Source organism: Micromys minutus (genome assembly GCF_963924665.1).
Source record: "Micromys minutus genome assembly, chromosome: 11".
Lineage (NCBI taxonomy): Eukaryota > Metazoa > Chordata > Mammalia > Rodentia > Muridae > Micromys > Micromys minutus.
In genome coordinates, this window is record NC_137980.1 from 53,823,120 (window position 1) to 53,848,976 (window position 25,857).

Sequence of the window (25,857 nt, forward strand, 5' to 3'; positions counted from 1 at the left end):
TATCACCATCGTCACCACCACGACTATCCTACCTCATTGAACAAGTGTTTGCTTGCATATATGACTGTGAACCACATGTGAGCCTAGTGCCCAGGAAAGACAGAAGAGGGCTTTGGATTCTCTGGAACTAGAGTTACAGATAGTTTTGAACTACCGTGTCAATTCTGGGAACTGAACCCAAGTCTTCTACAGAATAGTAGGTTTAATGCTCTTTAAAAAATATATATATATTACATATAAGTACACTGTCGCTGTCTTCAGACACACCAGAAGAGGGCATCAGATCCCATTACAGATGGTTGTGAGCCACCGTGTGGTTGCTGGGATTTGAACTCAGGACCTCGGGCAGAGGAGTCAGTGTTCTTAACACCTGAGCCAACTCTCCAGCCCAGTTTAGTGCTCTTAACTGCTAAGTCTAGTCTTCCCAGCTTTTTGGTGTGGGTTCTGGGGGGCCAAACTTAGGTCCTTATATGTGCACAGCAAGAATTTCACCTACTGACCCATTTTTCCAGCCAAAAGAAATTTAATTATAATGAAACATAAAAAGTATACTTGGAGACAGTGAGATGGTTAGGAAAGAGACTTGCCTGCCCCCCCAGCCTGAAACCTGACCTTAATTCCTGTAATCCATGTAAGGGCCAAAGAAAACTGACTCCACAAAGTTTTTATACACGCTGGTCACCCCCACACAATGATGATATCTTTAAAAATTGTCCATATTACCGCCACCCCGACTGTTAGGCCTGCCTGTGACATCACTCCACTCTGCCCTGCTGGGTCATCACCAGAGCTGAGACTGCAGTTGGAGCTAACACACCGAAGATGCTCGGTGATAACAGAGAGTCCGTGGGAGGCCGCTCACCCTTTCTGAAGCTGTTTCTTCAGCTGTGAACAGTGGCACAGGCTGCCAGAGAAGTGAAGGACTCTGTCTGAAACACTGGGGAGACTTGGAGGGCCTCAGTAGGGGTTGAAGCAGTCCTAGGGCTGGGTCAGCCCTGCTGGGCACGGCCTTCCAGAAGTTTCCTTGTGTTTTCCCACACTGTTTGCTCAGGGTGAGACCATCTCTCCCAGCTGTTGCCAGAGAGCCAACAGGAACCTGAAAGCTTAGTCTAGTGGGGAGGAAGCCCCTCCTGCCTCCAGAGGATTAGGCTTCTGGGGGTAAAGCTCAGAGGGTGGAGGGGCTAGTGAGAGCCAGAGAACTTGGTGACAAAGCTCTGTCCTACTCTGAACCACTGTATAGGCATACATTTTTGTTTGCAAAACCTTTTAGTAAGGGTTTGATCTCTAGCCCACCACCCAGCACAGAAAATTTATTGGGATATGGGGGAGTAGATCTGTTCAGCAATAGTTCTTTGGGGGGGGTAAGCTTCTTTTTCAGCCTGGTAGCAAACACCAAATACAATCCAGCAGCTGCAGACCAGTTCTCTAGGCAGGCAGACACCAGGCAGCTGGAGTTCGATCGCCAAGAAATGAGCAGGCTTGTATCATCGGCCTGAGGCGAGGCTGTTGCAGGAATCTTACGAGCAGTTTTTGGGCAAGTTTTTCTCAAAGGCAGCTTACCACAAGTTAAGCTCAACAACACTATGTAAGGTGAACCAATATATGCATGTTATTAGTGAAGAATAATGAGGGGAGCAAACCAGGGCTCAGTGCTCATCTGTCTGTGGGGTCATATACTCTATCAAGTGTCCTTTCCTGTATCTGCTATATCCAAACATCCTTTCCCATGTCTGCTTTAGCAAGACATCCGTTCACCCGTGTGGCCCAGCAAAACATCATGTGACATAACTAACTTCCCAAAGAACAACAAGTTTCAACTTCACCACTGCCTCCTCTTCAACTGTGAAACTCAGGGTTTGAGACTGGATAATCCTTTGGGACACACACCAGGCTTGGAATCTTAGTTTGCTTTTTATTGCTGTGATAAATACGACCAAAGCGACATAGGGGATAAAGGCTTTATTTCACTTTACAGGTTTTATAGTTCATCATGAAGGGAGGCCAGACAGGTACTCAAATCAGGAACTGAAGCAGAGTGTGGAGGGACACTACTTACTGGTTTGCTGCAGACCCTTCAGAGCCCTGGCTGTCCTGGAACTGTGTAGACCTGGCTGCCTCTGTCTGCCCAGTGCTGGGATTAAAGGTGACACCACACCCAGTCTCCCATTTACTTTCTTATCCCAGGACCACCTTTTCAGAGGCGACAATGCCCGTGGTGGGCTAGGCCTGTCAATATTGATTACCAGTCAAGAAAATAGCCCACAGACCTGTCTATAGAACAACCTGACACGGGCATTTTCTCCACTGAGGTACTCTCTTCTCAGATGACTCTAGTTTGTGTCGAGTTGACAAAAACCAGCCAAAACAGAGTCCAAACTCTTGTGCACAAGGCCCTGCTTTATTGTCAGGCCAGTATGACCAAGACACTGCACCCTGTATAAATGGGATACTTTCTGCTCTACTCCCGAGGGCTGTGTTGTAGTGATCAACCACACTATATCTTTTTCAATCCTTATTATTTTGAGACAGTTTTACCTAAGTTGCCAGGTAGGCCTAAAATTTTCCTGTCTTAACCTCCAAAGTAGCCGAGATTACAGGTTGGATATAAAAGGCTCAACCAGGTGATGCCAAACGGGCAGGCCTTGGGCCTTTTACATGAATTTGTAAAAATGCATATTCCTGGGGGATTCAGCTCCTGCCACTTGGATTGCTCAGGTATGAATAGCTTTCAGTGTCTTGTCCTGCAGGACACCCCAGAGAAGATACCCACTGCCTCAGCATCTAGAATTTGGAAAGGAAACATGGGAGAAAACAGGCCTGCCAGAGCCCAACCTCCTCCTGGGGCTCCCTCCCTCCTTCCTCACTACAGCAGATCCTGTTGGCACTTTGCTGGGCATCTGTGCAGATTCATTTACAGACGTAGGAGGAGCCAATGTGAGGCAGCTCACTACTGTAATCACAGTACTTGAGAGGCTGAGACAGGAGGATTAGGATTTCATGATAAGCTTGGGCTACATGAAGAGTTCCAGGCCAGACTGGCCAACAGAAGACCCTACCACAAAGTACAAAGTGAAACAAACAGCAACGTCTCCAGACAGACCAGGAGCAGTGGATAAAAACTGGCTGGCAAAATGAACTGGTAACACTGAGTTCAGTTTTTTTTAAATTCACAGTTTTTGAGCATAGTTGAATTTTCTTATATAAATTTTTGTATTGAACAAATTCACTTCTGGGAATTTATCATAATTTGTATCTTAAATAAAGAAGAGTCTCTGTAGGCAGTAGTTTTCAAATCACCCCAGCAACTGAGCAATGGTGGTGCTCACCTAATCCCAGCACTCAGGAGACAGAGGTAGGGAACCTCTGTGCACTAGAGGCCAGCCTGGTCTAGAGAGTTAGTATTCGAAAACAGCAAAGAATACACAAAGAAAACCTGTCTTAAAAAAAAAATCCCAATAGTAACAGCTGGGAATTGATCTCAAAGAAGGTGAATCACAAACCATGAAACACCCTTCAGTGGCAGTTTACAAAAGCATCTATTCGGCTATGTTCACATAGGGAAAATATGATGTGTGGTTATGTAAAAAAACCCAAGACATTATATATTACAGGGTTATATAGATTGGTATCGTTAAAAAGAGACTGAGTTACAAAAATAACTTGATATATTCAAATGTGATCTCTTCTCCCACCTCCAGCACAATGGGCTAGCCTCTCACCCACAGGCAGCACCAGCCTCTGCTCTACTCCCCTGTCTCGTACTTCTCCAGGCATGGGTACACGGTCCTCATAAACAGGCCACACCTCTCTTTGGTCCCAAACAAAGTGAATCCACGAGATGTCACCTTTCTGCTCATCTACTGATGCTCCCTTGCTGCACCCCTCCTGCCTCAGGGCCTTGGCACATGCCATGTGTGCTGCTGGAAATGCGCAGCCTCCTTAGCTGAGTAGGTCCTCTACTCCTTAAGGTGATTCCTTTAAGATAGCTTCCCTGTGCTGTAGCCTTGGCTTCTCTTCACAGCACTTCCCTTCTACAGCATGCATGCTTTGTTTTCCTTTCTGATTGCAATCCTGATCCTTTGAGGCTTTCTCCGCTGCACACAGTAGGTGCTCAGTAAACACTTCCTGAATGAAATCTGGTACTATAACTATCCAGGGCTTGCTCTTCCTATAGGGCTGGCAGCAGAAGCCAAAAGCAGTACGCAGAGGCAGGTCAGGGTGGCTCATCATTCCCTGTGTCCTTCAGTGTGTTCTGGGAGGCAGCACAGAGCCCAGTGGGTCTGGCTTACCACCCAGAGCTGTGCAGCCCTGCCTGGGAGACCATTTCTCTGAACATTTGCTTTTTGGCTTTGTTGTCAGAAAGAAAAGGATAATGCCAAGGGTAAACTAATAAGAGGACGCCCATCAGGTGCCAGCAGGGTGCCTGGTCTGGGAGAACTGACAATAAGCAGCAGTTAAACTCCAAATGGCCACGTAGGAGTCTTGTTCTCTTCCAGGTTTACAACGCTCACTAGCTGACCCACCAGACTCAGCACTTACAGGGGAGAAACTGGGTCAGAGAGTGCAGTGCTTGCCACGGACAAGAGCCCCGGCACCTACTCTTCAGAAATACTGGGCCAATCAGGATGGTCTGCATGGTCACCCACTGGGGCTTCAGCCTCTAAATGTCCCTGTGCAAGGCAGAATCCAGACCCATCTGACCAGTCACCTAGAACTCACTTCTTACGAATGAGAACAGCAGCATCAGAAGGACCTTACCACGCCGGCAGGCGGAGCACTGGCTGGAGGGCTTCCCAGCCGGGGCTTCACATGGCCTCTATGCGCACATGTATCGGAGGCTTGGCGAGCAGGCCTTGGGGAACAGCTGTCCTGAGGTCTGATACCACAGAGCAGAGGCTGGGAGGGTCTGAGACAGCAGTCTTCAGAGCACCCTGCCGGCCTTATCAGTGCAGGCCCGAACAATGCCACCTGCTGTGTCACTGGTCCTCAGAGCACTGCACAACTGCTAACTCCTGCCTGTTGTTCACAGCACAGGAGCCCAGGCCCAGCAGTGGGTAAGTCTGATGGCTCTTTAGGGGTCCCCGGAAAAGCAGCCAAAAGGCCCGCCTGCTCCTTGGTTTTGTTGGTATTTGTAAGGTCACTTTAGGTGCCTGTGCTAATGGATTCCACTGATTTTTTTAAAACCAAAGGCAAGTTTTCAGGTAGTCATGGCTTTGCATCAAAACTACAGAGATCAACTGAGGGTTGCAGACAACAGTAACCTCAGCACTTAGGAGGTAGAGGCAGGAGGACCTGGAGCTCAAGGTCAGGCTGGGCTATAAGAGACCATCTTAACCATACCCTTTTGTTCCCTCCCCAAACCCCTAACCAAAGTAACCACTCAAGAGAGAGCTGAGCACTGCAGGCCACTCAGAGCGGGGCGAGCCCAGAGGTGGGTTGCTTTGTGTGTGCATGTTCTCTGGAAGCACATGCAGCCCAGGGCAGCTCTGGCTATGGAGCATGGGAACCGATGCCTGGGATGGAATGTCTGCTCTTCTAGGAAGTCCTTGGTACTGTTCTCTATCTCTGGCAGGAGAGAAAAGGGGTGTGCAGTCCAGGAGCACCCTTAGCAGTCAAGACTGGTTGGTGGGCTCCAGATGGGATCAAAATTCATCCCGAAGCTGGGAGGGTCTGTCCATGCCAAAGAAGGACGACTGCCTCCCATGGAGGTCCCGCTCCCGCTTTACGAAGGCAGTGAACGAGGAGACACAGTTCCCAATGAAGTGGTCGGCCTGACCAAGGATGTACAGATCAATCTGGGCCACCTCAGGCTTCAGGCTCACCACCTTCACCTGTAGGGAGGAAGGATAAGAGCATTAGCAGGTACCTTAGGCCAAGGTCAGCTGAGACAAGGCTAATCGGCCACACTCTCAACATTGCTCTCCTGACTGAAGTTTCAGACCAAGAGAAGATTGGAGAGGATGAAGAGTTGGGGCAGTTGTTTTTGAAGTGTGACAACCTGAGTCCTGTCCCCCATACCAGCTCCTTCAACACCACTCCTGCTGATGTTTTCTGTCTATCCAACAGTGCCCTCACAACTCACTAAAAGGCTGCCCAGGCTCGGAGGTGTACTCATGTGTACAGTATGACCTCATAAGGCACACGGCCCTGGGCTCTACCCTCAGCATCAGTCCTCCGAGGCTAGCCTCTGTGCTGCCTGCTTGGCTTCTCTCAAGCTAGACACAGGAGCAAGGAGCACACAGCGATCACATCCATCTGCCTGCATGCCTTCCTCTTCCCAGGCCCCATGTCCTGTCCAGTCTACCCACCCCTGAGACCTCTGTCACTTCCTGCATGGTGTTGCCCTGGGTTGGTGGTCCTGGGTTCTAATAAAAAAGCAGGCTGAGCAAGTCACGAGGAGCAAGCCAGTAAGCAGCACCCTTCTATGGCCTCTGCATCAGCTCCTGTCTCCAGGTTCCTGCTCTGTTCTGATTTTTTTGTCCTGATATCCTTTAATGATGAACAGAGATGTGGAAATGTGAGCCAAATAAAATCCTTTCCTCCCCAATGTACTTTTGGCCCCAATGTTTTACCACGACACTCGTAACTCTAGCTAAGACATGGAGGTCAACCTCTCTTTACCTGGCTAACTCCTTTTACCCTTCCCCTTTCCAATCATATGGCAAACTTTGGGGAAGCCCTCCCTACTGCCTACCAGATCAGTGCCCTGTGCTCTACTCTTAGAGCCCCACCACCTCTATCCTCACTCCTGTTTGCTCACCCAGAGTCTTCTCCCAGTCCAGGATGTGACCCTGAAGGCAGGACCACATCTCATTCACTGTTGTCCTAGTGTAACAGTGTGAGGTTTTGCACTGAACAAGGGAAGGGGCTTGGTGAAACTGCTCTGTCAGAAAGATGCTTTGCAAATAGAAAGACCTAAGTTTGATCCCCCAGCACTTAGGAAGTTCATCTCCTTGAGTTCAAAGCCAGCCACAGCTACATAGTGAGACTTTTTTTTTTTTTTTAAAGGGAAGCTAGTTTAGTGGTATGTGCTTAAAATGCCAGCACTGGAAAAAGAGACAGGCAGTTCCTGGGGCTTGCTGGCTGGACAGCCTGGCCTACTTGTAAGTTTCAGGCCAGTAAGAGATCTTGCTCAAAACAAAAGGTAAACAGTACCCGAAGCTGTCTTCTTGCCTCCAAACACATATGGACATAACCCACACAAATGCCACACATCAGGAGGAGGAGGAGAACTGTGAGCCCATGGGAAATGGGGTTGAGGAGTGGAGGTGGCGTGGGGGTAGGGCAAGAACACGGCTCAGGAACAGGAAGTAGGCAACAGCAAGCGGCTCAAGGCCTAAGTAATAAGTGCATCAACCCTAAGGCTCATGAAAACCCCCTGGGACTCTCCACATGCCTCAGCTCCGTGCAGGTGAGAGGTGGGCAGAGTTGCCTGGAAGTGCTCTGCTGTTCCACCAAGCTTTCTGACATCAGGAGCTTCGCTTCCTGGATTGTTAAAGACACTATCTTTTAATCTCAGCCAAAAGCCCCCAAACAGCCCCATCCACTCCCTGAATTTACCAGCTCTGTCATTCCAGCCGCTATGGGCTCTGGGACCTCTCAGTTAATTCTGCCCTTCTGGGCAGACTTCCTCAGCTACAGCATGCAGGGGTAGATGGAGCAAGAGGACCTTGAGGTATCTCAGCTGATTTCCTATATAGGAAATGGGCAGGGCAGACCAGGAGGCACTGCCCCCACACTTGCTTGCTGGTTGGAGCATCTCTCGTGTTTTAGGGGGTGGAGCAAGTGAAAGAACAGAAAGACGCCCCATCACTTAAGGCCAGTGGCTCCCAATGTCTGCCTCTCCCCTTGATTTTTAAATATTCATTTTAATAAAATATACATTCACCTCTATTTATTTCTAAATGTCAGAGTCCTTAGTCAAACTCTGAACCACTTTTACATAATTCCTCAACAGCCTCTAAATTATTCTTGGTCACACATTTTAAAAAGTCATCTTTCCACTGTCTTCTTCTTAGGACTGCTGGCATCTAAGGTCCTCAGTCACCTAGTCTCCTGAATGCTCACTAGTCACTCAGCACACTCACTCGTCACCTGCTGTCCCTCAGCCGTAAACATGTGCCAAGCAAAGTCTGTTGCTGAGCAGCACCCCTAAAACAGTCACTAAGCACAAAAGATCCCCTTCATTCACTTCTGTTACTAACAGGAGCTAATTTACTGAGCATTATTTCACAGTGGGAAATACCATCATTTCTTTACAAAAACAGATCTTTACAAATGCTGTTGGGGTCAGTGCTATTCGGTTCCACTCTATTGGTGAGGAATCAGCAGAGGAGTCAGGTAACTTTTTGCAAGGCTGCAGAATGAGTAGAATTCAAGTCTCAAGTTTATTTCTAGAGATAGGTTTAAGGGTGCAAGCCTGGAACCTGGCACTTTAATGAGGCAAGAAAGAGAAGATCAGGAGTTCAAGGTCTCCCTCAGCTACATACTGTATTTTTTTAGCCAGCCTAGGCTACATGACACACGACCCTGTCTCAAAAATAAAACCAAAAACAAAACAGAGTATATGCTCTTAACCTTTCAGCTACCGTGCACTCCATTTCAAAGCACCAGGATAAACTTCAGAGAACAGAAGAGAAGGCCCACATTAGTCTTGGGTGGTCTAGAAAGTGCCTCAAGCAAAGAAAGGACCTGGGGATGTCCTTCCAGCAGGGATGCAGGAGCTCCTGGAGTGAAGACCAGAGAGAACTCACAAGGATGACTGAGCTGTGGACAAGGGGCTGGTGGAGGGAGCCCAAAGCAGGTCTAGAAGCCGAGGGACTAGCAGACTTCAGTTTCTATTCCCTGTGGGTCAGGCGCACCTTCTCCTTGAAGAGCTGCTGGATCTCTGGCACATAGCTCTCAGAGTCTGTGGCGATGTAGACAGACCTGGCGTTCAGCGCTCTCACCCAAAGCTTCACAGCCCGCTGGATTTCCTTCAGGTCCGGGAGGCACATGGTCATGGTGAGGGGAGTCGCTGTGCTGCGGCTGTAGCCCACACACTGAGGGGAAGCCATGAAGTGTGACCCTGCAGTCCCATCCTTCAGCATGGCACAGGCATTTTTCTACAGGGAGGAGTGGAGGGCACAGAGTCAGAGAAGCAGCTGTCTTGACCTCAACACAGTTACAGGTAAACGGAAAAGTGCTACAGGGGGGCCTATCATTCCAGTTTGTGCTTCTCTCTCTCTTTCCCCCTCCCCTGTGGTGTGTGTGTGTGTGTGTGTGTGTGTGTGTGTGTGTGTGTGTGTGTGTGTGTAGGTATTGAACCTGGGACTTTGTGCATGTGAAGCAAATGTCCTCCCACTGAGCTACTACATCCCTATCCACTACAATATTTGTATTAATAACACTAAGGGCAAACCCAGGAGTGGCGAGGCTAACCTGTAATCTTTACACTTGGGAGGTGGAGCAGTCAAGATCATGAGGCTTGAAGGAAAGCTTTGGCTACAGTGAGTTTGAGGCCAACCTGGGCTACAAAGAACCATAGGGGTGGGCCCATACCAAAACAGCAACCCTGGTTATTTCTGAGTAAAGTTGAAAAGCATTTTTTCTGCTCTCATTGTTATCTGGGACTTCAGTAAAGCTCAGCACTGCTGATAAGGGAGGCTTATCTGATCCCTGACTTCGGATCACTACCCAGAGGCACATGTTTGCTACGGGTCCCAGAGATAGGCTTTATCTGGCTGAGGTGGGTCCAGGCTATTTCTGGCTAGTTAGGAGTTTTTCTCGCTCTTTTATCAAGCTCTTTCTTACCCTCTAGTGAGATGACTACATGTTTTTCTTCTTGGGGTATTCTACACAAATTCTGGGAGGATGAAAACACCTACACTTCTGAGAATCCCCACCTGGCTGAACGCCCCCCACATCTATATCTATCATCCCCAAGACAGGGTTTCTCTGTGTATTCCTGGTTGTCCCGAAACTTGTTCTGCAGACCAGGCTGGCAAACTCAAAGACCCACCTGCTTCTGCCTCCCGGTGTGCTGGGACTAAAGCTATGGGCTACTCGGGCTCCATAGCTCCCTTTCAATAGCAATCTACTGGCTAACCACTGAACTGAGGCAGAAGACTCCTAGATTGGGATCTGACTTGAAGCCTTAGTTTACCCATGTGCAAACACAGGGTACAAATACCAGCTGTTAGATGCTAGCTCTCCAGCTGGAGCTACACATCCTTCGGATGCTGCAGTAGCAAGATCGTAAGATAAAATCCACACTTGGTGGAGTTAGATGTCTCTGCTCCAAGCTAAGACTCACCACCAATCACTACAGGCCTGGGCTCTGCTCAGGCAAATGACAGCTAGAGAGAGGAAGAGGAAGTTACCCAGTCGGAGCCAATGCGCAGATGAATGCCCACATAGGGCCGGACGAGGTGGGCACTGATCTGGGCCTCGCCTGCCCTCACCATCTCATCGGACCACACCACGTACTTCTGGAGCTCCCTGTGTTCCTCCAGGACAGGGAACTGGGCTGGGGCCCCTGGCAGTGCGAGCACTGGATGCTCCTCTGGAGGAAATCTAGGCATAGGATGGAACAAGGGGAAGTCAGATAGGAAGCAAAGAGAGCCCTGCTGCCACCCCACGGGAAAAAGGACAGCATTGCACCATGCCCCAGAGACCCTGTGGAGAGGCCCCTAGAACAAGCAAGAGACGAAAGATTGTGAAATCCCAACTGGCTGATAAGAAACCTTGGTGGAGACAGCAGGTACAATATGCAATACTGTTCCAGCCGCACGGAATTTACAACCTTCTTTGCTTGTTTAACAATTAAAAATTTACAGTAGAGCATTCCAACATTTAATATATCACGCTGGCTTCCAATCTGTGGCGTGGTAATTCATTCCAGGGTGGGGTGTCTGGACCCAGCCTTGCCCTTTCACCCATACAGCAGGATTGAGACACAAAGCTGCTTACACAGACAATGTTGGTCCCACTCATAGGAACTGTGCACATGGGATTAGGCCAGCCACTCAATACTTAGCAAATACTGTTTATGTCGGGACCTGGGAAGAACGAGACCAGCATGGGTCCTAGCCTCATGTGATATACCAAAGGTCTTCAGATAACCCCAGCACACCCTCTCAAGATTCTTCTCACCACACAGACTCCTTCTGCAATCTTTCCACATATATCTTCTCTTCTGCTAGACTAGGCCCCAGTGGCAGTGCCTTCTGTCTGCCTTAACCAGTGCTTGGAGCATGTGAGAGCTCAGTAAACCAAAGAGTAGTAAATCCGTGTTTCCTCTTCAGCTCAACCCAGACTTCCATCCAGCAACATAAAGCACTTTGCTGCCTATGAACTCAGAGTGCAATTCTGATTCCAGACTTCTGCTGCCAAATATCTTAGCCTACCCACTGAAATCCCTTCTGGGTATTACAGACTAGGTGAAGCCACTCTGGAAAAGTTTGCAGTTAAGTCTCTTATGAAATCAGACATACACTTATAATATGACCCAGTGATGCAGTGTAAGCACTCAGCCCGGGAAATAAAAGCCCATATTCACACACAAACAAATACACTACTGCTCACAGCAGCTTTACTCCAGCTGTCCTAAGCTGGAAACAGCTCAAATAGAAACATTAGCATGTCCATACCACGAACTGCCACTGCCATAGAAAGCATGGCCTACCAAACAAGCTATGGCTCTTAATGAAATTACCCTAAGTGAAAAGCCAATGCCCACAGAGCACAAGCCACATGGATCCATTACATACCTCTGAAGGGCAACACGGAAAAGAGGCTAATGGCTGCCAGGGATGCTGTGTTTTTAGGAAGGCAGGGACAGAAATATAAGTATGCATACATCGAAAGAAACACTTAGTATGCTAACTATGTCACTGGATATATGAACCTATGAAATCACACAGCACTAACATATGCATACATACGGTGTACATAAGTAAAAAACAAAAAGAGGATTTAAACAAGATAGGAGGATTCCGTCACTGTTGAGATCCTGGCTAGGATACTGAGTCAGAGTACATGACAAGATCTCTTTAAACTGTCACAGTGCATGTGGACCTATGATCACATAAAAAATAGTTCAAATAAAAATTATAAAAGGGCTGGCACATTGGCCCATGGGATAAAGGTGTGTACCAACCAAGCCACATGACCTGAGTTCAATCCACAGGACCCACATGGGAGGGTTGAACTGCCTCCAGTGAGCTGTCCTCTGTGTGCTGTCCTTCTAAACAAATGCACATAATGAAAGTAAAATAAAAATGTAAAAAAATGTCATGGACTATGGTAAATCCTAAAACAAATGTGGAAAACAATGGCCTACACCAGCAGACGCTAATGCTATATTGTGCTTTGCAGTTTAAAAACATACATATCTTAGGCTGGTAAGACTGCTTAGAGGATAAAGGCACTTGCACGGAACAGGAGGACCTCAGTAGGTTACCTGGAATCCACATGAAGGCAGGAAAGAACACACACACACACACACACACACACACACACACACACACACACACACCTCAGAGTAAATGAAAATCAAAAAATAAAAGCCCTAGCTCACTATGTCTTTCCCTTTTCTTCTCTTTCCCTAAAGACAACATGTTTTCACATATGAGTCCATCTGTCCGTCCGTCCGTCCGTCCGTCCATCCATCCATCCATCCATCCATCCATCCATCCATCCATCCATCCATCCATCCATCCATGGCTTAGTTTCCCTGTCTGTAAAAAGAGCTGAAAACAGTCCTACCTCATAAAGCTATTAAAAACCACAGCTACATATTTAAGGTATACAAGGTAATGTTTTGTATGCAATGATCAGCACAGTCAAGCTAGTTAATATATCCATTTATAGGGCTATTGAAAGGATTAAATGGATTAGTATAAGTAAAACCTTTAGAGTAGCACTTAGCATACAGAAAGGTCTGACAAAATGCTGAGTATCATCATCACGTTGCGTACAACCTAGTTTAAAAAGATTTAACTTTATGCCAGTGTGGTGGTGCATGCCTTTAACCCCAGCACCAGGGAGGCAGAGGCAGGTGGACCTAGAAAGGCACCAGGCAGGTGGCCAGCCTGGTCTACAAAGTACCAGGACAGCAAGAACTACACAGAGAAACACTGTCTCAAAAAAAACAAAACCAAACCAACCAAGCCAACACTGAACCAGGAAGAAATGTAACTTTATGCTTGGTGACTGGAGATTTGGTCATGGAGATCACAGGATCATGTATGTGCCATGCCTTCTTCACCCCAACACCAACACATTCTTCACCTCCAGACAGACACCACTCTTAGGCTCAGCTCCTTCCTTGCATGCTGACAAGCTCAATAGCTACCATCTTTGTTGCCAGGACAGGAGAACACGAAGGACAGTGGCCTTAGCAGTCCCTTTACCATTATTTCCCCAGACATTGGTCAGAGGCCTATGCCTGGCTCTGTATGACACTTGGCTAGTGGGACTCTTCTCTTTTTTTAATATTTATTTTTATTTATTATATATGAACATACTGTATGCTGTCTTCAGACACACCAGAAGAGGGCATCAGATCTCATTACAGATGGTTGTGAGCCACCGTGTGGTTGCTGGGATTTGAACTCAGGACCTTTGGAAGAGCAGTCAGTGCTCTTAACCACTGGGCCAACTCTCCAGCCCCTGGCGGGACTCTTAATGGTTCTGTTTATATGTAGATACATAGCAATAATGTACTACACCACATTAGGCGAAAAGCAATTGCTTTATTTGCATATTAACTCATTTAATTCCCACCAGAGCCTTTTAAGGGAAGTGTGCCTACTATTTTATCTTACTGATAAGGACACAAAGAGCCGCATAACTTGCAAAGTCACAGGGTGGGACACTCTGGCAGGGTGCACACCATTTTTTTTTTAAGTTTTAAGAATGTATATGTGTCTAAGTGTATGTATCTGCATCATGCGTGTGCATGTGCCTATGGAAGACAGAAGAAGGTGCTAAATCTCCTGAAACTAGGTTAGATAGGCACTGTCTGATCTGGAAGCTGGGAACTGAACCTGGGTCCCCTGTAAAAGCAGCAGGTGCCTCCTCGGCCCTTTTGAGACAGCCTCACTATTTAACTCTGGCTGTCATGGAACTCACTATGTAGACCAGGCTTTGAACTCACAGAGATCTATTTGCCTCTGCCTCCTGAGTGCTGAGAGCCACCATGCCTAGCTCAGACAGTGCTTTTAACTACTAGCTGTGTTCTTGACTCCTAAGTCTTACTCTCTCATTGTCCTGCCCAGTTAAGGAGCATCTCCTAATACAGAAATATGAAGCTTCTCTGAGCCACAGCCCCTAGCACTGGCAGCAGGTGCTGTAGATATTTTTAGAATTGAATGCGAGGGATCAGGGGCTCTATAAAAATACCAAGCCTGAAGATGGCAGTGGGTAAAGGAGGAAGAAACTAGTATTACTTGATCACCTTACTATGGGCCAGGCCTGAGGCTAAGCTCATTTTAGACATCACTTCAGGGGCCTCTAACAGGAACAGGTTTTCTGACCTGATGGGTAGTGAATTACTAAGACAAATCAGGATTTATCCCTCCCTGTTCTCTTGGAAAGAGCCTGGAACTGACCCTTGGTGAGTTCAGTTTTGGAATGTTTATCCCTGTGCCTTGGACCTGGGCCAGCACAAAGCTGTCCCAGTAGGACTATATCAGCTGTGACTCAACATGCAACAAATAAGAGGCCATGACTTCATTGCTCACTCCCTCAGTGATGTCTGAGAATTGGAAAAACCTGACCAACACTACCACCCAACCTGACCAGTGAATGAATCTGTTTTCAAGGGTGGAGATCTCCTGCTCCAGTCAGCTCTTGGGATTGCTGCACTGGGACAAGACTTCAACATGTGAGCCTTTGCAAGGGGTTTCATATCTAAACCATAATAATTGCTGGCCATTCTTCCAGATTTTAGCCTCTCTGCAAACACATAGAGATCATATGCAATGGGCAAGGCCTATAGGGCTGAGTCTATAAAGCCCTGAAGGCCAACTCAGAGCTCCCATGCAAAGAACAGGAGGGAAAGCGTCCTTCATGGCAGAGACTTTGAGAGCAGGACTCTGCCTTGTTTGTGTCTCTGCATCTTCTGTTCTCATCTACTGACCCTACAAATGTGTGGTGAGCCTAGAGGACCTCAGCAGCCACAGTGTGGCACTGATGTACCCGAGGTTCACCCAGCCCTACGGCAGGAGAGCTGGACACAGAGGGAATGCCCTTAAGGGTACTGTCTTGCTGGTCCCTCTCCCTGGCTCTTTCTGCTTCCACCCTGTGAGCTGACTTAATCCAATTGCTCCCTAACATAATGCTGCGGCCCATTACAAGCCTGGAAGTAGCAGAACCAAGTGATAATGGGCTGAAGCCTTTGAGACCATGAGCCAAGACAAACTTTTCCTTCTTTAGGTTTGTTTTCTCAGGTATTTTGTCAGTGGCAGGAAGCACACCATATACTCAGACATCTACTCTTTATACATGAGAAAAATTTCAACACAACAGTCCACATACGTCCAAGACTAAATAAACATACACATACAACTTTATCTGTTGAACTGGTTTGTAGATTGAGAAAGAGCAGAGCTGGAAGGGTCCTCTAAATCCATGTGGTGGGAGACTGTGCCATTTGGCCTTCAAGGGGGTGAGACTCAAACACATGCTCTAATACCAACAAACCTGGAAGACGGTATGCTTAAGTGAACAAGTTGGACATAAAAAGTACTACATGAGGGTCCACTCATCACCTGAGGTCCCTAGAATAGGCAAGTTCATAGTGAAAACAGAATCCTTTACACCAAGGCAAGGGAAGAAGGCGTGGAAATTAGCCTTTACTGAGCAGATCTCTAGTTGAGAAGAGGAAAAAGGTTCTGGAGATAGAGGGTTGCAATGGCTGCACGCTGTGACGTGCTTACTGTGACTGAGTTGTACACTTACAGTGGTTTTCCAAAAGCTCACCGAGATGGGCACGGCGTTGCCCACCTGTATCCCAGCACAGTAAGACAGAGGCGGGAAGAACACTGCAAGTTAGTGGCCTGTCTGGTCTACATAGTAAGTTGTAGGCCAGAATTTGTCTTAAAAACACAAAATCAAGCAAAACTCCATCAACATAAATAGTCATAATAGAATGCTAGTCACTCTTTTGAACTCTCATATTTTCATGTTTGAAATTGACTTCATTAGCATGACTGTTTACAAGGTCAAGACCAGCCTGAGCAACATAGCAAGTTTAATTAATGTGTGTGTGTGTGTGTGTGTGTGTGTGTATAAAAATGTAGGAGGGAAGTCAGGAAGAGGTAGCACACACTTTTAATCTACCACTTGGCAGGCAGAGGCAGGTGGATCTCTGAGGCCAGTCCGATCTACAGAGCCAGTTCTAGGACAGTGAATGCTACATTAGAGAAGCTGTGTCTAGAGGAAAAAAAAAAAAAAAAAAAAAAAAAAAAGCAGGACAGGCAACTACATTTACCGAAAGGCTAATGATGCTCTTTATAGCAGTGGAATTATAAACAAATTTCATTTTGCTGTTTTGTTTTTAGACAGGGTCTCATGTAGCTTAACCTGGCCTTAAACTTACTATGTAGCTCAGAATGGCCTTAAACTCCTGGTCCTCATATTTTAGCATTCTGAGCCTAGGAATAACAGGTGTAAACTACCATGCCTAGACATTTATTTATTAAAACAAAACAAAACAAACTAAACACCACCAAAATATCCAAACCAAACCAAAAAAAAAAAAAAAAAACCCTCTAAAAACCCCAAACTGTCTAGTCTGTGGTGGATATTCTAGACCACTCATTCCAAGAAATTAAATGTTAACCTGGATTTAAACTGTGTATGGTTGAGATTCTATAAAGAAAATGGAAAATAAAAAAAATTACAACAAAACCACCAAACCAAACCACCACCACCAACAAAAACCCAGGCCAAAAGAACTCTGTAGCTAAGCCACAGGATTAGTCCCATGGACTGCCACAGGACAGTGAAGATATAAAGAGGTATTTTGGGGCTGGAGAGAGGGCTCATTAGTTAAGAGGCACTGACTGCTCTTCCAAAGGTCCTGAGTTCAATTCCCAGCAACCACATGGTGGCTCACAACCATCTGTAATGGGATCTGATGCCCTCTTCTGGTGTGTCTGAGGACAGCTACAGTGTGCTCATATCAATAAAATAAATCTTAAGAAAGGAATGGGTTTTTGGAGTCAGACTTGTATAGCTCCACTACTTCAAGCTTCATGACTTCGGACAAGTGATTCACTCTTCTCTGCTTTCTCTGTTTTATGTGTACAACTTAGATGACAATTCCATCTTAAAACTCACTAACTCTGAGTTTAAAACTGAGTTTACCAAAACTTAGGGATCGTGTGGCACACGGCAGTCACGTGCAGATCCAAGCTGGCCGTGCAACAGCTCTATCACCTTGGGTAAGTCATTTAACCCACCCATATATGAGTAGGCTTCCTTCTATAAAACTGAGGACTGCAGGAGTGGGTAGTTCAGTGGTAGAGGGGTTACCAACATGTGTCAGGTCCTGAGATTAACCTCCAACATTCCCAAGATGAAATTAATAATAGCTATTTCATAAAATTTATTAGAGACATAATGTGAACAGCACCTAACTGGTTGTTTACTCTGCACCATGTACTTTCTATGACAGGAAACAAAGACTTCAGTGTACTTTTCATTAAACCTAGGTGAAAGCTGGAATGGTTTCTGTCTCCCAAGAAAAAAACAAGGCTGGGCCTGAACTCCGGCCAGTGTTCACTCCTGTCTTACTGCCGTCTACCACTGGCCTATAAATGTCAAATGCCATGACCACCTTCAATTCACAAGCTCCCCTAACCCCCTAACAACAACAACAACATCAATATAATAATAATAATAATAATAACAATCTTTTCTTCTTTATTCTTCCTCCTCCTTCTCTGCCCCTCTCCCAAGATGAGGGTTTCTTTATGTAGCCCTGCAGCATTGTCTGTAGACCAGGCTGGCCTCGAAACAGATATCTGCCTGCCTCTGCCTCCCTAGTGCTGTGATTAAAGGTGAATGCCACCATACTTGGTTTAATCTGACTTGTTTTGTGGTAGTGAACCCAGGACCTCATTTCTGCTAGGCAAGGTCTCTAGCACCCCATATTCTGACATCTAAGCCCAGACTCTTTCTTTCCAGGCTACAACACCAACAACAGATTCCCTCACAAGTTTATCTGACTAAACTGTGGGTCTCCAAAGACCAGGGCTGGGCTGTCCTCATTTTTCATATACCTTTGGCTTCTGAATACTGTGTCTTACACATGACAGACGCTCCATAAATATTTCACAGCTTGTGCCTGTGTCCTGCTAACCTATTTCTTAAATAGGGCCTATGGCGCACAATTAATAAAGCCTAGCTAGTAATTATGAGGGTGACATCACTTGCCAGTCTGCACCTGAGCTGTTCTCCAGGCACTGCTTCCAGTTTCACCCTACTAAGATGGAGACAGAAGAGGAGCGATTCTCACGCCTGGAGGAGGAAATCAACATGCATGTGACTGAATAATGTTCTTTTTATGACATCCCTTATCAGCCGAGAAACTCTTGCTCAACCCTGGGGCAGGCGATGAGATGGAAACAGATCGCATAGGATCCTAAGTTCAACAGACAGAACACAGTGCTTGCACCTTTGGTCTCTTACAAGAGGGTGGGGTAGGAGAAAGGGCTGGGAAGGAGCTGGATGCCCGAGCCTCAGGCCTTCCTAAACCCAGTACTGCTGTCCCGCCAAGTACCTCTGAATCCACTGTTCTTTGTAGGCGGCGCTGAAGGAAATGCCTGTGAACAGCTCTGACTTATTAAAACTCACATGAAACTGGTCCCAGAATGGCCCAAAAGGATTTCCTTCCTGTAGAAAGAAAGTGGTAGAAAGCTTACTGAACCTGGAGATGAGGCCAGAACCCCGCAGAGAGAAAGGGCATTGGGAGATAGACAGTGTGACACCTGTCTCTTGGTTGGGGCCTAAGAAAAAGGCTCGAGAGCTTCTCTTTTGGCTTCCAGCAGTGTTTGAAGGAATCTCTCCTGGAACTATGAACTAGAGAAGTGATTCTCAACCTTCCTAATGCTATACCCCTTTAACGCAGTTCCTCATACTGTGGTGACCCCCAACCATGAAATGGTTTTCACTGCTATGTCATTAGTTATAATTTTGCTATTGTTATGAATTATAATGTAAATACCTATGTTTTCTGATGGGTTTAGGTGACCCCTGTGAAAGGGTCATTTGACACCCAAAGGCAATGCACAAGTTGGGAACCACTGAACTAGAGTTCTAAATGGCTAACACACCTTACTACTTTACAAGATGGAATCAGACTCAGAAGGCAGATATGTGCCCAAGGTCAGACAGCTGGTAAGCACTGTACGAGGGACACAAGCTAGGTCATTTCTCAAAATTTATAGCATTTCTACCACGTGTCCCAAAAGATAACCAGGGTGTATCATATTCACAAAGTAGCAGAAATGCACAAATTTCTACTAATTATTCATGGCAACTTTTCAACTACCTGTGGAGAAGGGGAAAACCATTCAAGTTAAGAGAGTGGACAGTAAGCCATACTACTTCTCTATATTGTGAGGACATTATCAGCACCTCCTTCATCGTCTGAGGAGTTAAGGAGTAAATACGCACCTGGCTGCCGGCACAGCATCTGGCATGTGGGACTGTTGTGCGAGCATCCGTTACTGTCTCTGACAGTACCTCAGCACCCAGGTGCTGTTACAGACAGCCTACTCTCTCTGAGCCAGCTAGAGCAAATCTCAGAGGAGCCCAGTATGACACTGCTAACAAGTGCCAGAAACAGACAGACCCCCCCTTTTCTCCACATACTGCCACCATGTAATCTAAGGGCCTAGAGGACACAGAAGAGGATCTACCTTCATGGGACATGTCTTCTTATCAGGACTTCGCTGGGCTGCCACCTCAAAGCAGTATGCCACCCGCTTCTCAGGGGGCCAGTGAGAGGGGGCCAGTTTTTCCATGAAGTCCTCCAGGCTGACAACCCGATGGTAGGCTTGGAGAGGCTCCAGTTTAAAGTACTTCTGGTAGGACACATGGAGCTAAAGGGGAAAAAGGAAGAGGACAGGTCTCCATAGTATCCTTGTCACTAGAAACAGTAAACTCCAAGACCCAGACTATGTGATATGAGAGAGACCTGTAGTGGGCTTTGGATAGAGCTCAGTGGTAGAATGCCTGACTAGCAAAGATGAGGTGTTAGGTTCATCTCTGTTACAGCAGGCACAAGCAGACACAAGCAGACACAAGCAGACATGCTAGTTGGGGCAAAGAAATTGAAAGAACCATCTTCCAGCTTAAAAACAAACAGCAGAATCTCCGGTGTTCAAAATGCCTGTTAATCTACAAATCGTTGGAGCAAATGTAGAAAGCTGAGCCCCCTGTATAACAGCTACTAGAAGTGGAGAAGTGGTCGCTTTGAAGCTGCTGCTGGGACCGTACCCACAGGATGACATGCTCCTTCTGTGCAGCCTTGGGTACTTTCTACAGGAGATGTGGACAGCAACATTCCGTGACTTAATGGAAGCACAGAAAAGATGCAGGGTCATATGGTATAGTCCATGACGGTAGAGAGAGACCAGGGTCAGCACACATCTCATCTACTTTACACTACTTTGTTTCTCTTCCTAACAGAAAGGCATGCATGTAACCAGAAAGGCACACACAGTGATGCATGCATGTAATCCAATCACATGGAGATGGTGGCGAAAGAGCAGGAATTTGAGGCCAATCTGGGCTTCATAAACGTCTGTCTCAGAAAATAAAAATATAAAAATAAAGAAGATGGAGCAGTAAGGAGAAGAATATGCTCATGAGGACAACTTCTAGTCAGGCAGCTCAAAGATAACAGTTATACACATCATCACAATTTTTTAGATTTTTAAAAGCTTCTGAGTCAGGTGTGGTGCATGCCTGTAATCCTGGCATTTTAAAGATAGAGGCAGAGGGATCAGAAATTCAAAGTCATTCACACTTACAGAGCAAATGTGAGGTCAGCCTGGGCTATATGAGACTGTCTCAACAACAAAGAAACTGGCTGGGTACTGGTGGCTTTAATTCCAGTGCTTGGGAGGCAGAGGAAAGTAGAGCTCTGAGTTCTAGGCAAGTTTGGTTTACAGAGACAGTTCCAGATCACTCAAGGCTACACAGAGAAACCCCATCTTGGAAAAAAAAAAAAGAACCAAAAGAACTACCACCACCAAAAAAAAAAAAAAAAAAAAAAAAAAAAAAAAAAAAACACAAAAGCAGAACCAAAACAAAGCAAACAAAAAAGGAAATTAATTTAAATACACTGTTAGAACACCATGGAACAATCTCTGGAGTCCACTGTACAGGTCAGGGGTTCCCACACATATCCTACGAGTTCAGGTGCAGAGCTGCTGAGGTTTAGGCACCCGTGTTTTGGGCTGGCTTCTTTTTTACTCAGCGGGACTTCTCAAGGCTTCTGCTGCGCTGCTGTATAGTCTCAGGCTAAGGGTTTGTGAGCATGGAGTGGAGAATAGCATTTCTGAACCTCAGCACGGTCTCATTAGACAGCCCTAGCTAGCCTGGAACTTGTCTGTAGTTCCGACTGGCCTCACCCTCCAAGTGCTAGACTCAGAGGCCTTCATCACCATCTGGTGAGGTTTGCCTCTCTCTCTCTCTCTTTTTTTTTTTTTTAAAGAGTTTATGTGCTGACAGAGGGAAGAATGCACTGAGTAGCCAAGGTTGGATGAGGGAAGGGAATTATGGAGTTACTTTAATGATCCTTGAATTTGTTCATGAATGCATTATTTATTCACTTAGGTTTGTTTTTAAAATTTTTTGGAGATATTCCCATGTAGCCCAGGTTAGCCTTAAGCTCAAAGCAATCTTCCTACTTCAGCTTCCCAAGTGCCAGAACTACAGGCATAAGCCACTACACCCAGCTTATTAAGTGTTGAGTTAATATGTACCTGTCACATATCTAAGTGAGGAATGAAATAGTCTAGACGTGTACAAGATGCCAAAGAAGGCGAGGCTGGGCTTTGAGAGCTGAGTGTATATTCAGGAGGGGTGTTCAGGATGAAATCTAGGGTCCCAGCTTGGTGTCCAGTGAATGGAGATGGGATACACTGAGGCTGGAAGTATAGACGGTGACACAGGTTTGTGGGCAAAGATACTGAGTTCAGTTCCAGCTTTCTGAATCTGAGACATCTGTGACGACCAAGCAGACCCGAGTGTCCAGAAGTGTGAAATAGGACTGTGTGGTCAGGAAAGAGCCTGTACCAGAGGTGTATTGGAGGTGTAATGAGACAGAGCAAACTGTCAGTCAACAGGAGCCCACAGAAATGAGAGGTAATGGTAACAGTGGTCAGTCACTGGGAGGCACAGAGGGAGGCACAGAGGGAGGACACGTACCAGCACAACCGTGGGTGAAGAGAGAAGCCCCTAGCAAGGCACAAAAATGTGGCCTTGTTGAGATCAGAACTGGAACAGGAATAAGTTATGTCCTGGAAGCCAGGGGGGAAGGGAAGTTTAGGAAGAAGAGAGGCCCATAGGACCAGAAGCCATTGGGTGGTCAGGGAAGACACAACTTGAGAAATTAACCTTGATTTGGAAAATTTGAGGTCCCTGGTGACTTCAGTGAGAATGGTTACTGTAAGACAGAGAAGCTCACTTGAGATGGGCTGAGATACCCACGGGAAGCAAAGAAGTGGAGACTCAATATGACATCTGGCCAAGAGGGCAATGATACAGCAAGCCGGACAGACAGCAATACCTAAATCTATCAGTGAAGCCAAACAAGTCAGATCCAGGGATCCTAGAAGGCGAGGAACTTCTGTGTGCTGGGTTCTATATAGTGAGGAGCTCACCTGATTTTTTGAAAGGAAGGTCTGAAGCACAGTCCAGAATAATTTACTGTCAGTAACCTGGGTTTTGACTTCTACCAATAAGCTTTTCAGGGTCAGGGGTACGGAATGGTAGTAGAGCATTTCCCTAGGATTAATATAACCTAGAGCAAATCCATAGCACTGCAGGGAGGGGAAAAAAGAGGCATACATGTAAAGGAGAAATTACATTTATGCAAAGAAGGCGTCGGGGTGAAATACACTGTTTTGTTCATGCTAAGTATGATTTTGCTAACTACTTACTTTTAAAATCAACCCATTAAATATTAATTTCCTACACCCAGGTCTCTGAGGACACAGTGAAAATTGGAACATGGAGCTACTGGAAGACAGAAAGAATAAGCTAAGAGACCCCCTTGATGGGAGGAGGCAGCATAGGAGCGTCACTGTTATCTGGGTCATTGGCCTCTGATATACTATTAACTAGCCCATGCCTCAGTCTCTCTTTTAAAATTGATAATAGCACTTGTCACTGAGTATTGACCAACAGGATATCTATAAGGTAGTGTGAACTGGGACTGGAAAAGGAGGCTTTAGCTTCAAGATACAGTCTCTTAAAGTAGACAGCCTTGGGGTTGAGTTCAAGTGCACAGGCTGTGCACGCTTTGGCAAATTACCTCACCTCTCTACACCTTGGTTTTCCTGAGGATTAGCTGGAAGAAAGATGAGCTAACCCTCATCTAGTGTTCAGACAGTGCCGGCACACGGCAGGTGTTCAGTTACCAAAAAAAAAAAAAAAAAAAAGCTAGTTATTGCTATTTCAAGGAAGACAATTTTCGGCAGAGAAGAGACCAAGCCCAGAGTGGAAGAAAAAAAAAAAAAAAAAAAAAAAACCCAGAGGCCTTAGAGTCAAGCAAGTCTACAACCGTGGGGAAAGGTGGACAGGGGCCAAGGTCGGCAGAAGTACTCACGTTGGTAAATGGAGGCTTGTGATGTTGGTACTCAATCCATGGAGGTACAGCCAAGGTGCGGTTCAGCAGCTTTGCAAATGCCAGGGAGCCCAAGAAGTGATCAGCCTGGTTCCCAAAGCGTCCTGAAAATGGTACATTGTGGGTAGAGCAGCCTGGGGCACTAAGGGCATGGTGTATAACAGGCTGGGCAAAGATGTGCATCCAAGGCTGGAGAAGCCAAGTAACCAAAGTGAGCTAATAACACTGGCTCAGAAGAGAAGGTCCAGACTTTCAGGTTTGACATTCCAGGTCCTGTTCCTTCTGCCACAGGCACTCTAGAATCCACGCTGTTTCTATAACATCCTCTACAATCCCCACTCTACCTGCCATGTTTGTCAGGAGTATCCTTTGACTTGTCTCCACTTACTTGCACATGAAGGGAGTGACCCTGATGCTTCTTGCTAAGACACTTTAAACAATTCCTGTCCATTTCTCTTGCTCTCAGTGTGGGTTTGTGTTACTGTTTTTTGAGACAGGGTCTGTGTGGTCCTGGAACTTGTTCTGTAGACCAGGCTATCATTGAACTTGTGACAATTTTCCTGCCTCTACCTTCGACATGCTAGAATTACAGCTGTGAATCAGATTGTGTATTTCTGTGCTGGGGATTTAACCTAGGATCTAGGACATGCCGGGTAAATGCTTTACCACTGAGCTATAAACCATAACTTCAGTTATTAACATGTCTGTTTTCATGTCCTGGCTTTTTTCATCGGCTGTTCATTCAGGTTGTGAATGCTTCAAATACAAAGGCTTATGTGTTTTTTTTGTTTGTTTGTTTGTTCTGTTTTGCCAGTGTCTCACTATGTAGCCCTGGCTACTCTGGAATTCTCTATGTAGATCAGGATGGCCTTAAACTCACAGAAATCCACCTGCCTCTGGCTTCTATCGCTGAGACTGAAGTTGTGTGCAGCCGAATTTGGCTACCATCAACGAAACATCCCTTCATCCATTCCACAAACACTGCAAGGTAAGCAATGTGCCAGGTGCCATGTTAGATGATATAAAATCAGAAAGGTACGAGTTCTGCCTTCAAGTCATTCTGTTCTAATTCAGGTTAGGAGACACTAAACATGAAAGCAAATTCATTATGATAGATAGATTTTGATGATTTCAAGAAAAAGTTTAAAGGTTTGATGACAAGGAGACTAAGGCAGTGACGAGTGCAAGTCACTGAAGAACTGAGAGGAGGGATTTTTATAGTGATGATTCTTTACTGCATTTAAGTTACATCCCTCGGTTGGTTCTTAAGAGTCCTTTGTTATCGTTTATTGCCACAGTTTTAAATATCTTGTACAAATTCTGCACTCACTTAAAAAACTTTTTATTGTCTGTCTTCCTAAAATGAAGGATCTATAATGGTTTGTATGAGATTTATCTGTTTCATTCACCACCAGCAAAGAGAACAGCTCCTGGGACCAAAAGGAGGAAAAAAAAAAAAAAAAAAAAAAAAAAAAGACAGAAAAGAAAAAAAGGAAAAAAATTAAAAGAAAGTGCCATATAAATTATTTGCTGAATGAATGCAAGAATTGCCACGAGATAGTGCGGGCAAATCTTGCCCTACAAACTCCATTTACTGATCTGAGTCTGATTAGACCTCGAGTGAGTCACTTAACTTCTCCCATCTGTCGAATGGCAAGTTGAACACCAATGGGTTCTCTATACCCAGGCAAGAAGGGCAGGGAAGAGCTCGCCCTGCCTCTCGCTGGAGGTCTCTCCTGGACCTGAGAAGTCTCTGGGCGCCTCAGAGACGTGGCTCCGCCTCCACGGCCTCAGTTTCTCCGTTAAAGCAGAGGGTTCAGGAGGCCTTACCCATGCAGGGACAGTAGAGCAGGTAACCGGCCAGGTCCCAGGAGCCCCCCGACCGCCCACGGACCGGCAGCAACAACAGCAGCAGGAAAGACGCCCGCAGCAGCAGGTGTGACGGTGCCCACGCGGCGGCGCCCATGTCGACGGCAGAGCCCCAGAGCTCCGCGGCCCGGAGGCTG

At 46.3% G+C, this 25,857-nt stretch overlaps 1 protein-coding gene across 1 annotated transcript; it reads right to left on the reverse strand.

Moving 5' to 3' along the window:
* Nucleotides 1–1,956: 1,956 nt before the first annotated feature.
* On the reverse strand, nt 1,957–25,817 carry POFUT1 (protein O-fucosyltransferase 1; the record flags this gene model as incomplete). Its single annotated transcript, XM_080924859.1, has 7 exons — nt 1,957–5,831; nt 8,862–9,104; nt 10,362–10,554; nt 18,773–18,885; nt 19,914–20,096; nt 23,834–23,955; nt 25,682–25,817. The coding sequence occupies 7 exons, from the start codon at nt 25,815–25,817 to the stop codon at nt 5,643–5,645; spliced, it is 1,179 nt and encodes a 392-aa protein (XP_080780985.1). The 3' UTR covers nt 1,957–5,642.
* Between the last annotated feature and the right edge of the window lie 40 nt (nt 25,818–25,857).